Here is a 12642-nt window from a genome sequence, read left to right on the forward strand (position 1 = left end):
CATGTAGGTGTCTAGTTGTTCCAACATCATTTGTTGAAAAGACTCTCTTTGCTCCATTGTATTGCTTTTGCTCTTTTGTCAAAGGTCAGTTGGCTATATTTATGGAGGTCTATTTCTGGGATCCCTATTCTGTTGTATTGATCTATTTGTCTATCTTTCTCCACATTGTTTTGATCTTTTTAGCTTTATAGTAAATCTTGAAGTCCCAGTACTTTCAGCCCTCCCATTTTGTTCTTCAGTACTGTGTTGGCTATGCTAGATATTTTGCCTTTCCATATAAACTTTAAAAATCAGTTTGTTGGTATCCACAAAATCCCAAATTCGATTGGGATTGCATTGAATCTATACACTACATTGGGAAAAGTGACATCTTGGCAATATAGTGTCTAACTATCCGTGAACATGAAATATCTCTCCATTTATTTAGTTCTTTGATTTCATCATCAGCGTTTTTTAGTTTTACTCCTGTAGATCTTGTACATATTCAGTAGACTTATACCTAAGTATTTCATTTTTTTGGATGCTAATGTAAATGGTATTGTGTTTCAATTTCAAATTCCACTTAGTTTTTGCTGGTATATAGGAAATAAATTGACTTTTGTATATTAGCAATGTATCCTGCAACCTTGCTATAATCATTTCTTAGTTCCAGAAGATTTTTTGTCAATGCTTTTGGATTTTCTACATAGGTGATTATGTTATCTATGGATGGATAGTTTTATTTCTTCCTTCCCAGTCTGTATACCTTTTATTTCATTTTTTTGTCTTATTTCATTAGCTAGAACTTCAGTACAATGTTGAAAAACAGTAGTGAGAGGTGACAGTCTGGCCTTGTTCCTAATCTTAGTGGGAAAGATTTGAGTTTCTCACCATTAAGTACCATATTACCTATAGGATTTTTGGTACGTATTATCAAGTTAACAAAGTTCCCATCTATTTCTGTTAGTGAACCAAACTTGGGTACACTTGCCTGTGTGCAGTAAAGTCAATCTGCTGATACTGGGTTTTTGTGAAGAAAAGTACAGCATTTATTGCAAAGTGCCCAATGTGGGGCCAAGCAAGGAGAATGGGCAGCTCATGCTCAAAAGACCTGAACTCCCCATTGGCTTTTAGGGCTTTTAAAGACAGTGTGAGGGAGAGGGTTGCAGAGTACATGATCAGCTTGTGCTCAATTCTCTGGCTGGTTGATGGCGACATAACAGGGTGATGTTTCTAAAATCTCGATCATCAACTTTCTGGTTCCAGCTAGTCTGGGGTCTACATGCTGGTTGTCAGCATGCAATTAACTTCTTCCACCTGGTGGGGTTTTTTTAGTATCTGCAAAACAACTTAAGGATATGGCTCTAAATATTATCTATAGCTCTTGTGGAGGAGCTAAGTATCCTCATGATGTTTTATGGCTAATTAATATTATTTTGTCTTGCTTGGCTGTTTTCCTTTGTTTCTGTATTTTTTCACTTCTTTAATTAAAGTTGCTCTTTGGAACTCAGCAAAGGCCTAGGAGGCTAAACCTTCTTCTACAAACAAAAGGCAGGGGACACAGTGGGGTGTCTGTGTCTGAGAAGGCCTTTCAGGGTCCTGCTCAGTTTCATTCTAGTTTACTGAGAGTTTTTGTCATGAATGGGTGTTGTATTTTGTCACATGCTTTTTATGCATATATTTATATGATGATGTGGTTTTTCTTTTTTAGCCTATTGATGTGATGGATTTATCAATTGGTTTTTGAATGTTGAACCAGCCTTGCACACTTGGGATAAATAGCACTTAGTCATGGTGTAGAATTCTTTTTACTACACTCTCTTTCTTCTCATATCTATTTTCATGAAATACCTTTTTCCATTGCTTCAATTTCAGTCTGTGTCTTTAGCCCTGAAATGAATCTCTTATAGACAGCGTATTGTGGGCTCTTGTTTTATTATCCAATCTGCCACTCTATGCCTTTTGATTGGAATGTTTAGTGCATTGACATTTAAGGTAATTTTTGATGATTGCCATTTTAAACCTTGTTTTCCAGTTGATTTTATATTTCTTTTTTGTTCCTTTCTTTTAGTTTTTCTTTCCTTTTATGGTTTGATAATTTTCTTTTGTATTATGCTTGTGTTCTTTTTGGGTTTTGTGAATCTATTTTATGTTTTTGATTTGTGGTTAGTGTTTTTCAAGTGTATTAACCCATTACTATACCTACTTGCTTTAGACTTGTAGTCATATAGGCTCAAACACATTTTAAAAAAATTCTCCATTTTCTTACACACCTCCTCAACATTTTATTATTTTGATGCACTGTTTTACATCTTCATGTTTATGCTTTTGCTATTCATTGTAGTTTCATCACGTTCAAATTTTTTTATCTTTATTTTTTAAATTTATGTACTGGCTTTTAAAAGTGATTTGCTTTCCAACTGTGATTTTCTCTTTCCTATAGATTCTTGCTTCTTTTCTGTTTACATAAGTCCTTTCAATAGTTCTTTTGGGTTACATTTAGTATTGCTGTATTCCTTTAGTTTTTGCTTATCTGAGAAATTCTTTATCTCTCCTTCTAGTCTAAATGATAATCTTGCTGGATAGAGTATCCTAGGTTGCAGGTTTTTCCCTTCTAGGGTTTTGAATATATCTTGCCACTCCCCTCTGGTCTGTGTTTCTGTAGAGAAATCAGATGATAGCCTTGTGGGGGTTCCCTTGTAACTGACTCTTTGTTTTTCTCTTGCTGCCTTTAGAATCCTCTCTTTAACTATAACTTTTGCCATTTTAATTATAATATATCTTGGTGTAGGTCTATTTGGGTTCATTTTTTTTGGGACCCTCTGTACTTCTTGTACCTAGATATAATTTCCTTCTTTAGATTTGGGAAGTTTTCAGCCAATTTATTTGTAACTTCTTCAAATACATTTTCAATCCCCTTTTCTCTTTCTTCTCCTTCTGGGATCCCTATTATGTGTAAATTTGTTTGCTTTATATTATCCCATAGGTCTTGTATGTTGCTTTCATTTTGTTTGTTTTTTTTTTTCATTTGTCTTTCTGTCTGTTGTTCTGACTGGGTGATTTCCATTCTAATCTTCCAGATCACTTATTCGTTCTTCTGAATTATGTAGTTTGGTATTTATTGCTTTAGCTCAGCAAATTAGTTTTCTAATTTTAATTGGCTCCTCTTTGTAGTTTCTAGTTCCTTGTTACAGTGGTCTGCATTTCTATTAATAGCCTTTCTTAATTCCTTCAGTATTTTTATTACATCCTTTTTGAACTCAGGATCTGGTAGACTGGAGAGATCTGTTTAACTGTTTTTTCATTCAGGGGATTTCTCTTGTTCTTTTAATTGGAAGTGGTTCCTCTGACTCTTCATTTTATATTTCTGTGACTCTACGAATTTAGGAGAAACAGTTATCTACTGTGGTCTTGAAGGGCTGTTTTTATGTGGGACCATCCCTGTGTAGCCTGTGTGAGTCTAATATTTTTGGTTAGAGGGCTGTTTTTAGTATGGATGCCTTCCTTGGCTTTCCTCAGTGTGTGCTGCCTGTTATCCTCTTGATGTGGGGTGTGGCTGGTGTTGTGGTGATCAGAGCCTGCACTGGATGTTGAGCGGGGCCTCCGTTTTGCTCTGTGGTTTACACAGCCCTATTGCGGGTAGGGTCTGTTCCCCAACTGTTGGAGTAGAAGCTTCCTGATCTGTTTCTAAGCTGTGGTGTGAGGCAGGTGGGACAGAAACACTTCCACTGGAAGAAGAGCCACTGAGTGTTCCTCCACAGGAGCTGTCTATTGGGAAGTGCGCTCTGTGGTCTAGCCCATTACCTGTTGTGTGGGCTCACAAAGTATACTGTTGTTGGCACTGCCCTTGGCCCTGCCTCAGCCTTGAGAATGCAAGCAATCAGCCCAGATGTCCCTCAGGCGCTGTGCTCACCAGTCCACCAGCATAGATATGCTGGCACAGATCCACTGAAATCAGGCACTGGGACCAGCCGAGACCTATGGAGTCATCCCACACCTCGACCCTGCCTCTGCGTGTTCTGGAAGCTGCTAATGCTGGATCCACCCAGCCACGGGAGTACCAGTAGTCTGCTCGAATGTTCCATAGGCACTGAGCTTACAAAGGAGTTGATGGCATAAAACCTCAAAAGCCACCAGGACACTGCTCAAATTTCAGCCCCGCTTCGAAAGTTGTGCGGTTCCTGGGGATCAGCACAGATTTCAGCCTTGCCTCTGAGTGTGGACAGGCCATGGTGCTTGTGTTGTGCCCACTGCAAGCATGTTTTGGTGGGGCTCCACCCTTCCCTTCTTGCACACACTAACAATGGGGCTTCAATGGCAGACTCGAGCTCTGTCCTGCGTACCCCCAGTTGCAGCCTAAGGCACACTCCAGCCCCTTCAGGCTGAAATAGGTAATTATGTTCCATCTTTTGTGTGTGTGTGTAAGTCTTTTATCTCTGTCTGTCTGTCTCTTTTCTGGTCAGTTTAGCTAAAGGATTGTCAATTTTCTTGATCTCTTTAGAGAACCAAATTTTAGTTTAATTGATTTTCTATATTTTTCTCTTTTCTATGTCATTAATTTCTGCTCAGATCTTTATTATCTCCTTCTTTCTTTTTGCTTCAGGTTCAGGCTGTTCTTTTATTCTGTGACTTAAGGTGTATGGTTAGGTTAGTGATTTCATATATTCTTTTTCAATATAGCTGCTCGTAGGTATAAATTTCCCTCTCTGCTCTGCTTAGGCTTCATCTCAAAAGTTTTGATGTGTTGTATTATACATTGTTCTACAATTGTTGAACAATGTTGTGAACACTGTTCATTGTATGAACGGTGTTGTAGCGTACACTGTTCTACAATATTTTTGGTTTTTTTCTTTCACCCATTTGTTATTTAGTCAAGGGTATATATTATATATATATATGTGTGTGTGTGTATATATATATATATATATACAAACTCACATATATATGTATAAAATTTGTTACATTAGCCTTTTTGCTTCTGGTTTGTGGTTCTCTTCCTTTGTTCTTGTGGACTCAGGTTGCCATTTGGTGTCATTTTCTTCCTCCAGTGTAACCTTGTTCCCATACACCTTCTTTGTGTTATTATTTTCAAATGTATTATATATCCCATATTACAATTATATACATATTACTTTTTACATTGTTTTTTAAACCAGTTAAGATTGGAAAGGAAATATGCAATTATACTGTCTTTTATAATTATCTACGTTAATTACTTTTCCTTGTAATCTTTTTTTGTGTGTGTAGATTCATATTACTCTCTTTCAGCCTGAAGAACTTAAGTATTTTTTGAAAGAGAGCTCTGCTAGCAACACATTCTGTCAGTTTTTGTTATCTGGAAACATCTTTATTTCGCCTCCATTTTTTTTTTTTTTTTTTGCGGTACGCGGGCCTCTCACTGTTGTGGCCTCTCCGGTTGCGGAGCACAGGCTCCAGACGCGCAGGCTCAGTGGCCATGGCTCACGGGCCCAGCCGCTCCGCGACATGCGGGATCTTCCTGGACCGGGGCACGAACCCGTGTCCCCTGCATCAGCAGGCGGACTCTCAACCACTGCGCCACCAGGGAAGCCCTCACCTCCATTTTTGAAAGATAATTTTGATGAACTTTGATTCTTGTTTAACAGGGTGGTTTTTTTTTTCCCAGTACATTAAGTATGTCATTCCACTACCTTTTCGCTTCATTGTCTTTGGTAAGAAAGTCAGCTATTAATCTTATTGGGGCTCCCTTGTATACAATGAATCATTTTCCTCTTGCTGCTTTCAATATTTTTTTTTTGCTTTTAGCATTTTTACCTTGATGTGTCTGGGAGTAGATTTCTTTGATTTTATCCTACATGCAGTTTATTGAGGTTCTTAGATGTATAAATAATGCTTTTCAAAAAATTTAGAACATTTTCAACCAATATTTCTGAGTGTTTTTCTCCTCCTTTCTCTCCTTTCCTTCCAGTACTCTGAAGATGCACATGTTGGTGTGATTAATAGTATCCCACTTTTCTTTGAGACTGTTCACTTTTCTTCAGTTTTTCCTGCACAGTTGTGATTATCTTCTCCTTGTTTTCCATTATCAGTATCTTACATCCTCAAACTTTCTTTATTAAATAAATCCATATTAATATTTCTGAGGCATTGCTTACACATATTATTTCCCAACTTGAAAGCTTCCAGTGACTCTCCCTTGTCTATACTGCAAATCAGTTTTTTTTTTTAAACATCTTTATTGGGGTATAATTGCTTTACAATGGTGTGTTAGTTTCTGCTTTATAACAAAGTGAATCAGTTATACATATACATATGTTCCCATATGTCTTCCCTCTTGCGTCTCCCTCCCTCCCACTCTCCCTATCCCACCCCTCCAGGCTGTCACAAAGCACCGAGCTAATATCCCTGTGCCTTGCGGCTGCTTCCCCCTAGCTATCTACCTTACTACGTTTGTTAGTGTGTATATGTCCATGACTCTCTCTCGCCCTGTCAAACCTCACCCTTCCCCCTCCCCATATCCTCAAGTCCGTTCTCCAGTAGGTCTGCGTCTTTATTCCTGTCTTACCCCTAGGTTCTTCATGACATTTTTTTTCCCCTTAAATTCCATATATATGTGTTAGCATACGGTATTTGTCTTTTTCTTTCTGACTGACTTCACTCTGTATGACAGACTCTAGGTCTATCCATCTCATTACAAATAGCTCAATTTCATTTCTTTTTAAGGCTGAGTAATATTCCATTGTATATATGTGCCACATCTTCTTTATCCATTCATCCGATGATGGGCGCTTAGGTTGTTTCCATCTCCGGGCTATTGTAAATAGAGCTGCAATGAACATTTTGGTACATGACTCTTTTTGAATTTTGGTTTTCTCAGGGTATATGCCCAGTAGTGGGATTGCTGGGTCATATGGTAATTCTATTTGTAGTTTTTTAAGGAACCTCCATACTGTTCTCCATAGTGGCTCTACTAATTCACATTCCCACCAGCAGTGCAAGAGTGTTCCCTTTTCTCCACACCCTCTCCAGCATTTATTGTTTCTAGATTTTTTGATGATGGCCATTCTGACTGGTGTGAGATGATATCTCATTGTAGTTTTGATTTGCATTTCTCTAATGATTAATGATGTTGAGCATTCTTTCATGTGTTTGTTGGCATTCTGTATATCTTCTTTGGAGAAATGTCTATTTAGGTCTTCTGCCCTGCAAATCAGTTTTATAGGTTGCCATTGTATGGCTCTTTTGTACCTCATCAGCCTTTTTGCACTCTTCTTCTACATTAATCTTTTAATCTGCCCAATTTCTCTTATCCATTATTCTCTCAACATACTAGGCACATTCTGCCTTCATGTCTTTTCTTATGCTCTCCTAGCCAACTTCTATCTTTTAATGTTTAATCTAGCTTCTAGGAAGTCTTCTGTGAAAATCTAAGTAAGTCTGTTGTAAAAGGAAGCCACAGTTTTACTCTCAACTCCTACAACACTTCATGTCTATCACTTGTTTATGGTACCTCGTGTTGTCATTTTCAAAAATTGTTTTGTTCAGTTTAGTAAATTTTAAGCTTTTTGGTAGTCAGTTATTTCTTTGCATCTTCCCACTTAATACAGTACTCTGAACATAAGGAAAAGCAATAAATGCAGTTGTTGATAATGTTTTATGCAACATGACATTTAAGCATATTTCAATTACTGACAGGCAATGAATATAATCAAAACAGAAAGGCTTTACCCCCAAATTAATTATTAGAGTTGGAAATTGAAGTAAAACATTAATTAATTAAACAATTACTCTTTTCTACTAAAATCAGTGCATAATAGTGATGTTTATTGTTTGAAAAATAGTAGTTGGTCCCATATATATAAACAACTGCAAATATACTGTTTTGGTCAACTAATGGTTTGGCAATTATTAGAGAAGCTCTGGATAGAAAAAACATCAACTGAGAAGAATGGGTCTCTTTGCTGACTCTGTCACTTCCTTCAGTTCTCTCTATTTCCATTCATTATCAAAACTAGTAATCACCAACCAGATGTTCCTCACCTCTAAGACCACTGTTCAGAGTGAGTTCCTGAGCCAAAGTTGTCTCTTTGTAATGATCTATATTTAATATCAGCAATTCTTTTTCATATATAGTATAGTTAATGTCAGCAATTCTTTTTCACATATAATATAGATACTTTTAATCCTGTTTTACAATGTGAATGATATTGACCAATATTTTATTATTGGGTTGCCTCTTTAGTTGACATAAAAGAAAGAGAAGGCAATTTCAGAAAGCATGCCATGGAGCAGATTAGGTGTATTCTATGCTGATAGCCCGTTAAGCAAATTGGATAAAATTGTCCTGACATCCTAGTTGGATTTGGCTTTGCCATTCTGAAGCTATTCTGAAATTTTAACTTATATGCATGTAAACATCTATCTACATAATAGGTTTCTGTGTCTATAAACAGCTGTGGCAATACAAGAATAAATAGGGTACTTATTAAAATAACAAACAAACATATCTTGAAAAACAGATGAATTTTATCAAAATGAGATGTAGAATTATAAGTAAAATCATAACTAGAAAGATAAGTATGTTATAGGCAGAAGTAGCTTTATTTCCATTTTCAACTCTTCTTGATCTTTCATTTAGACTCTTATGGAGTTTAAACAACATAATCCTTCCCTTATAAGAAACTATTATTTTTGTTTTATGCAAATAGAGGACATCATTAAAATTTTAAAAAATCATGAAATATACCATCAGTGTTCATTGTCTAATGGACTTTCCTTTAAATAAATTTGATGAAAATGCAAAGATTTTTGTAAGTTTTAAATGGCAAATCTTTCTGCATAAGAAAGGGATTTGCTTGTTTTATAGGTAAAATTTTCAGCCTAGCATGGATTTTCATTATGCAGATAAGTATGTATGTGTATGTCTTCAATTCTGAAGTTGTTTATCTTGAAACTTAAATAATTAAAATAACTTTATATGATACTATATTTATACATGGAGAATGTGAAGCAATACAAATATGATGTTTACAAATAACTTTATTGTTTATATAACAGTCAATTATTAGGGTTCAACAAATTGTTTATAAATTTAACAAATATGTTAGGATGCATAGAAATGTGTTTATTGTATTATGAAAAACACATAATTACATTTAAAAATATTCCTTTAATCAAGCTTTTAAAATTCTCATGGGTTAGTAGAATTTAAATCATATTTAATAAAGTCCTTTTTCTTTCTTTAGGAAAAACTCAAAGAGAAGGAAGAAAATCTGAATCTTGCAAACCAATTCTTAAAGTAGAATACAAAACCTGTAGAAACAGGTATGCATTTTTACTTTGAGAGTTATGGGAAAATATGTAAGAAACAGAGACAAGAAATTCAGATAACCTTTAATGTTTATATATTGTTTAAAGTTTTACATAATTATATTAACTGGCTGAATCTTCTTCATTGATAATAACAGATTTCTTATTGTTCAACTGGCAAATGTATTATGTCAATGTTATAAATAGCAAATCAATTATTTTAAAATTTATATGAATATTCAAATGAGTATTATATACATTAATTTTAACAATGTAGGGCTTTTGGGCCATGCAATTACAAGCAGCAGTCATTCAACATTATTAAACAGCAGAAGCTATGTACCTGTTGGTATTACACATGAATTAAATACATAACCAAGTCTCTGTACTTTAGGATCTTACATTCTGAAGTTGGAAAGATGATAGTTGTGAAGGTAAACATTTATGTATATTGCCATAATACAATAGTGCTAAATTTTAAGATACAGAAAATTAAATAAAAAATAATATTTAATAGAAATTTATCTTGTATATACAGCAGCCATATCCTATGCATCAGCAATGTTTATACTTACAGTAATTATTAGTGGCAATACTCTCATCCAGAATTACCATAATTACAAATCTTGCCTAGACCTTAGTTTTATTTTAAGTCTAAATTGGATAATTCTACTTTATATTACTTAAATGTTCATACTAGAATATTTTCCTGTTGTCATAGGTGCATTTAATGTTTGCTTATAGCTGCTCTTCTCAAGGTATAGTAGATAGATGGATCAATACCTCTTTAGTCCAGCCTAATGTTACTATGTATAACTAGTAAAAATGATCATGGTTTTATTACTATTGTAACTAAAGTATTAAAACACTTAAAATTTAATCATTATGGATGAAAATATTTTACATATATTCTTTTCCTTCTTAAAACAGTGTTTATAACTTAAACTTTGCTTGAGTCTTCAGGCTCAATGTTATTTACATTCATTGTTATACAGTGTCGCACTTAAAGGACTATTGAAGCAGTTGAGCACTTCACACTTATTAACTGTTCCTAGCAGCTTGTGCTTTCTTTTTTTTTCTTTCTTTTCATGTATGTATTTGTTTTTGAAAGTTTTCCTCTATCCTTCAGTTTGGGGCTTTTGGGACTTCTAATTTCCATTGTGTTTATCCACTAGTATCTAGTCTTTTATTTGCTATAGACTAAGAAATTTGAAACCCTAGTTTGTAAAATGAGAATAAAGAGGTTCATGTGAAGGCATGAGAGGTTTTTCCCTGATAAAGTACATGATCCACGGACTTTATGACATGTATTTTGTTATATATAAATGTATTTTTTATGAGGTGCTCAACAATATGTAGCTTAATTCAATTAAAACAAAATGTATTAAGTTATTACTGCATAATGTGCATTGAGCAATTTGTTTGGCACACTAAAATAGAAATTACTGCCTGCTTTTGAATCTGTTATGGTCTAGTACCAGAACTAAGCCCATAAACTCGTGGTTTCTATACAACATGTGAGGTGCTTTTATAGAGACATGCTATGAGAGCACAGCAAAAGGACAGCTAACCTTGCCTAAAGGGAGTAGGGAGGACAACAGTGAAGAGAGAAATCACTGAAATTCTTCTTAGGAAAGGAGATGTCTGAGATGGGATTTAAGGGATGGAAGATAGGATGGTGCCAGATGAAGGGAGAAAAGGGTAAACATGAAGAAAATGTACTTCAGAAATCAAGAATTCAAGGCAAGGCAGTTTAAAATAATGATTAAGATCATTGCGGCACTATTTACAATAGCTAGGACATGGAAGCAACCTAAATGTCCATCAACAGATGAATGGATAAAGAAGATATGGCACATAAATACAATGGAATATTACTCAGCCATAAAAAGGAATGAAATTGAGTTATTTGTAATGAGATGGATGGACCTAGAGCCTGGCATACAGAGTGAAGTAAGTCAGAAAGAGAAAAACAAATACCATGTGCTAACGCACATATATGGAATCTAAAAAAATGGTACCAATGAACCTAGTGGCAGGTCAGGAATAAAGATGTAGATGTAGAGAATGGACTTGAGGACACAGCAGGGAAAGGGGAAGCTGGAACGAAGTGAGAGAGTAGCACTGACATATATACACTACCAAATGTAAAATGGAAGGCTAGTGGGAAGCTGTGCATAGCACAGGGAGATCAGCTTGATGCTTTGTGATGACTTAGAGGGGTGGGATGGGAAGGGTGGGAGGGAAGCTTAAGAGGGAGGGTATATGGGGATATATATATACATACAGTTGTTTCACTTTGTTGTACAGCAGAAACTAACACAACACTGTAAAGCAATTATACTCCGATAAAGATATATATTAAAAAAAAAGATCATTGGCTTATGGAGTAAGACAGCTGTGTGACCTTGAAAATTTTAATTAACTCTTTTAAAATTTAATTTTCTCATCAGCAATACCTATCTCACTGTGATGATTGTGAGGATTAAATTGAATTATGCATAAAGTTTGTAACATCATAAATTTGATGAGAGGCACATAGTGGATTTCTTAATAAAAAAAGTTATTACTGCCATCATCAAAGCCATGTTATTTCACACTGTTAATATTTTTCAACTGATTCTAAATTGCTTTGTTCTAGTAATTGGTAGCTCAACTTTGTGTAGAAGTAATTCTTCAGATTGCTAATGTGAAATAATTATGTATTACTAATCATAATTACTATCATCCCCCTTACTATGCACTGTAGTACATTGTGTCAATTTGTTGTGATTACAATTGTATTAGAAAAGCCTCTTCTAGAAGCAGTGGATCCACAGCTCAGAACAAAAGGAGACTACAAAAACAGAGGGGCACTGAAGTTGAGTCCCTAAAGGTGTTGCCACAGCAAAATGGGCCATAGTCTGGAAGTGGAAATAGATAGTTATATTTCCGTTCCATCTAGTATACAGCAAATATTTTGTGAAATCAAAAATTGGGATGGCTGTAGCACGAGCAGGAACTTTAAGAAGAGCCTTACCATATATGCTGCAGCCTTACCTGTGCTGCATAGGTAACAGATGTAAAGGGTATGTTTTCTGTTTAATTTTATCTTAAACTAGCCATTCACAAACTTGCTTTACATTTCTAGGGATAAACAACCATTCTGCTCAGGAATCATTGGTCCTCAGTCATCAGTTTGCTTACTGAGACTCCAATTACAATGGCCTCAAGGCTTAATAATTTTATCCTTTAAAAAAAAAAGGAATAATGATCTCTTTACTTGCTATCACTAGCATTATCAGGTTCTCTGTAGTTAATAAAAATAACCTTCTGCTAGTTTTGTAATCCCTTCATGTTGTGGTCACCTACAGATAAGACTTCATGGGTAGTTAC

General features: G+C 35.3%; 1 protein-coding gene across 2 annotated transcripts in view; it reads left to right on the forward strand.

Moving 5' to 3' along the window:
- The window catches only part of STXBP5L (syntaxin binding protein 5 like), a 383427-nt gene that overhangs the window by 195141 nt on the left and 175644 nt on the right, over positions 1-12642 (forward strand). For both annotated transcript variants that reach the window (XM_029214585.1, XM_029214586.1), the window contains exon 9: positions 9204-9282. In XM_029214585.1, the coding sequence (XP_029070418.1) occupies positions 9204-9282 (79 nt within the window). The remainder of the gene's footprint in view (positions 1-9203; positions 9283-12642) is intronic.

Source organism: Monodon monoceros, unplaced genomic scaffold, assembly GCF_005190385.1.
Source record: "Monodon monoceros isolate NGI ecotype Baffin Bay Population unplaced genomic scaffold, NGI_Narwhal_1 Super_Scaffold_11, whole genome shotgun sequence".
NCBI lineage: Eukaryota > Metazoa > Chordata > Mammalia > Artiodactyla > Monodontidae > Monodon > Monodon monoceros.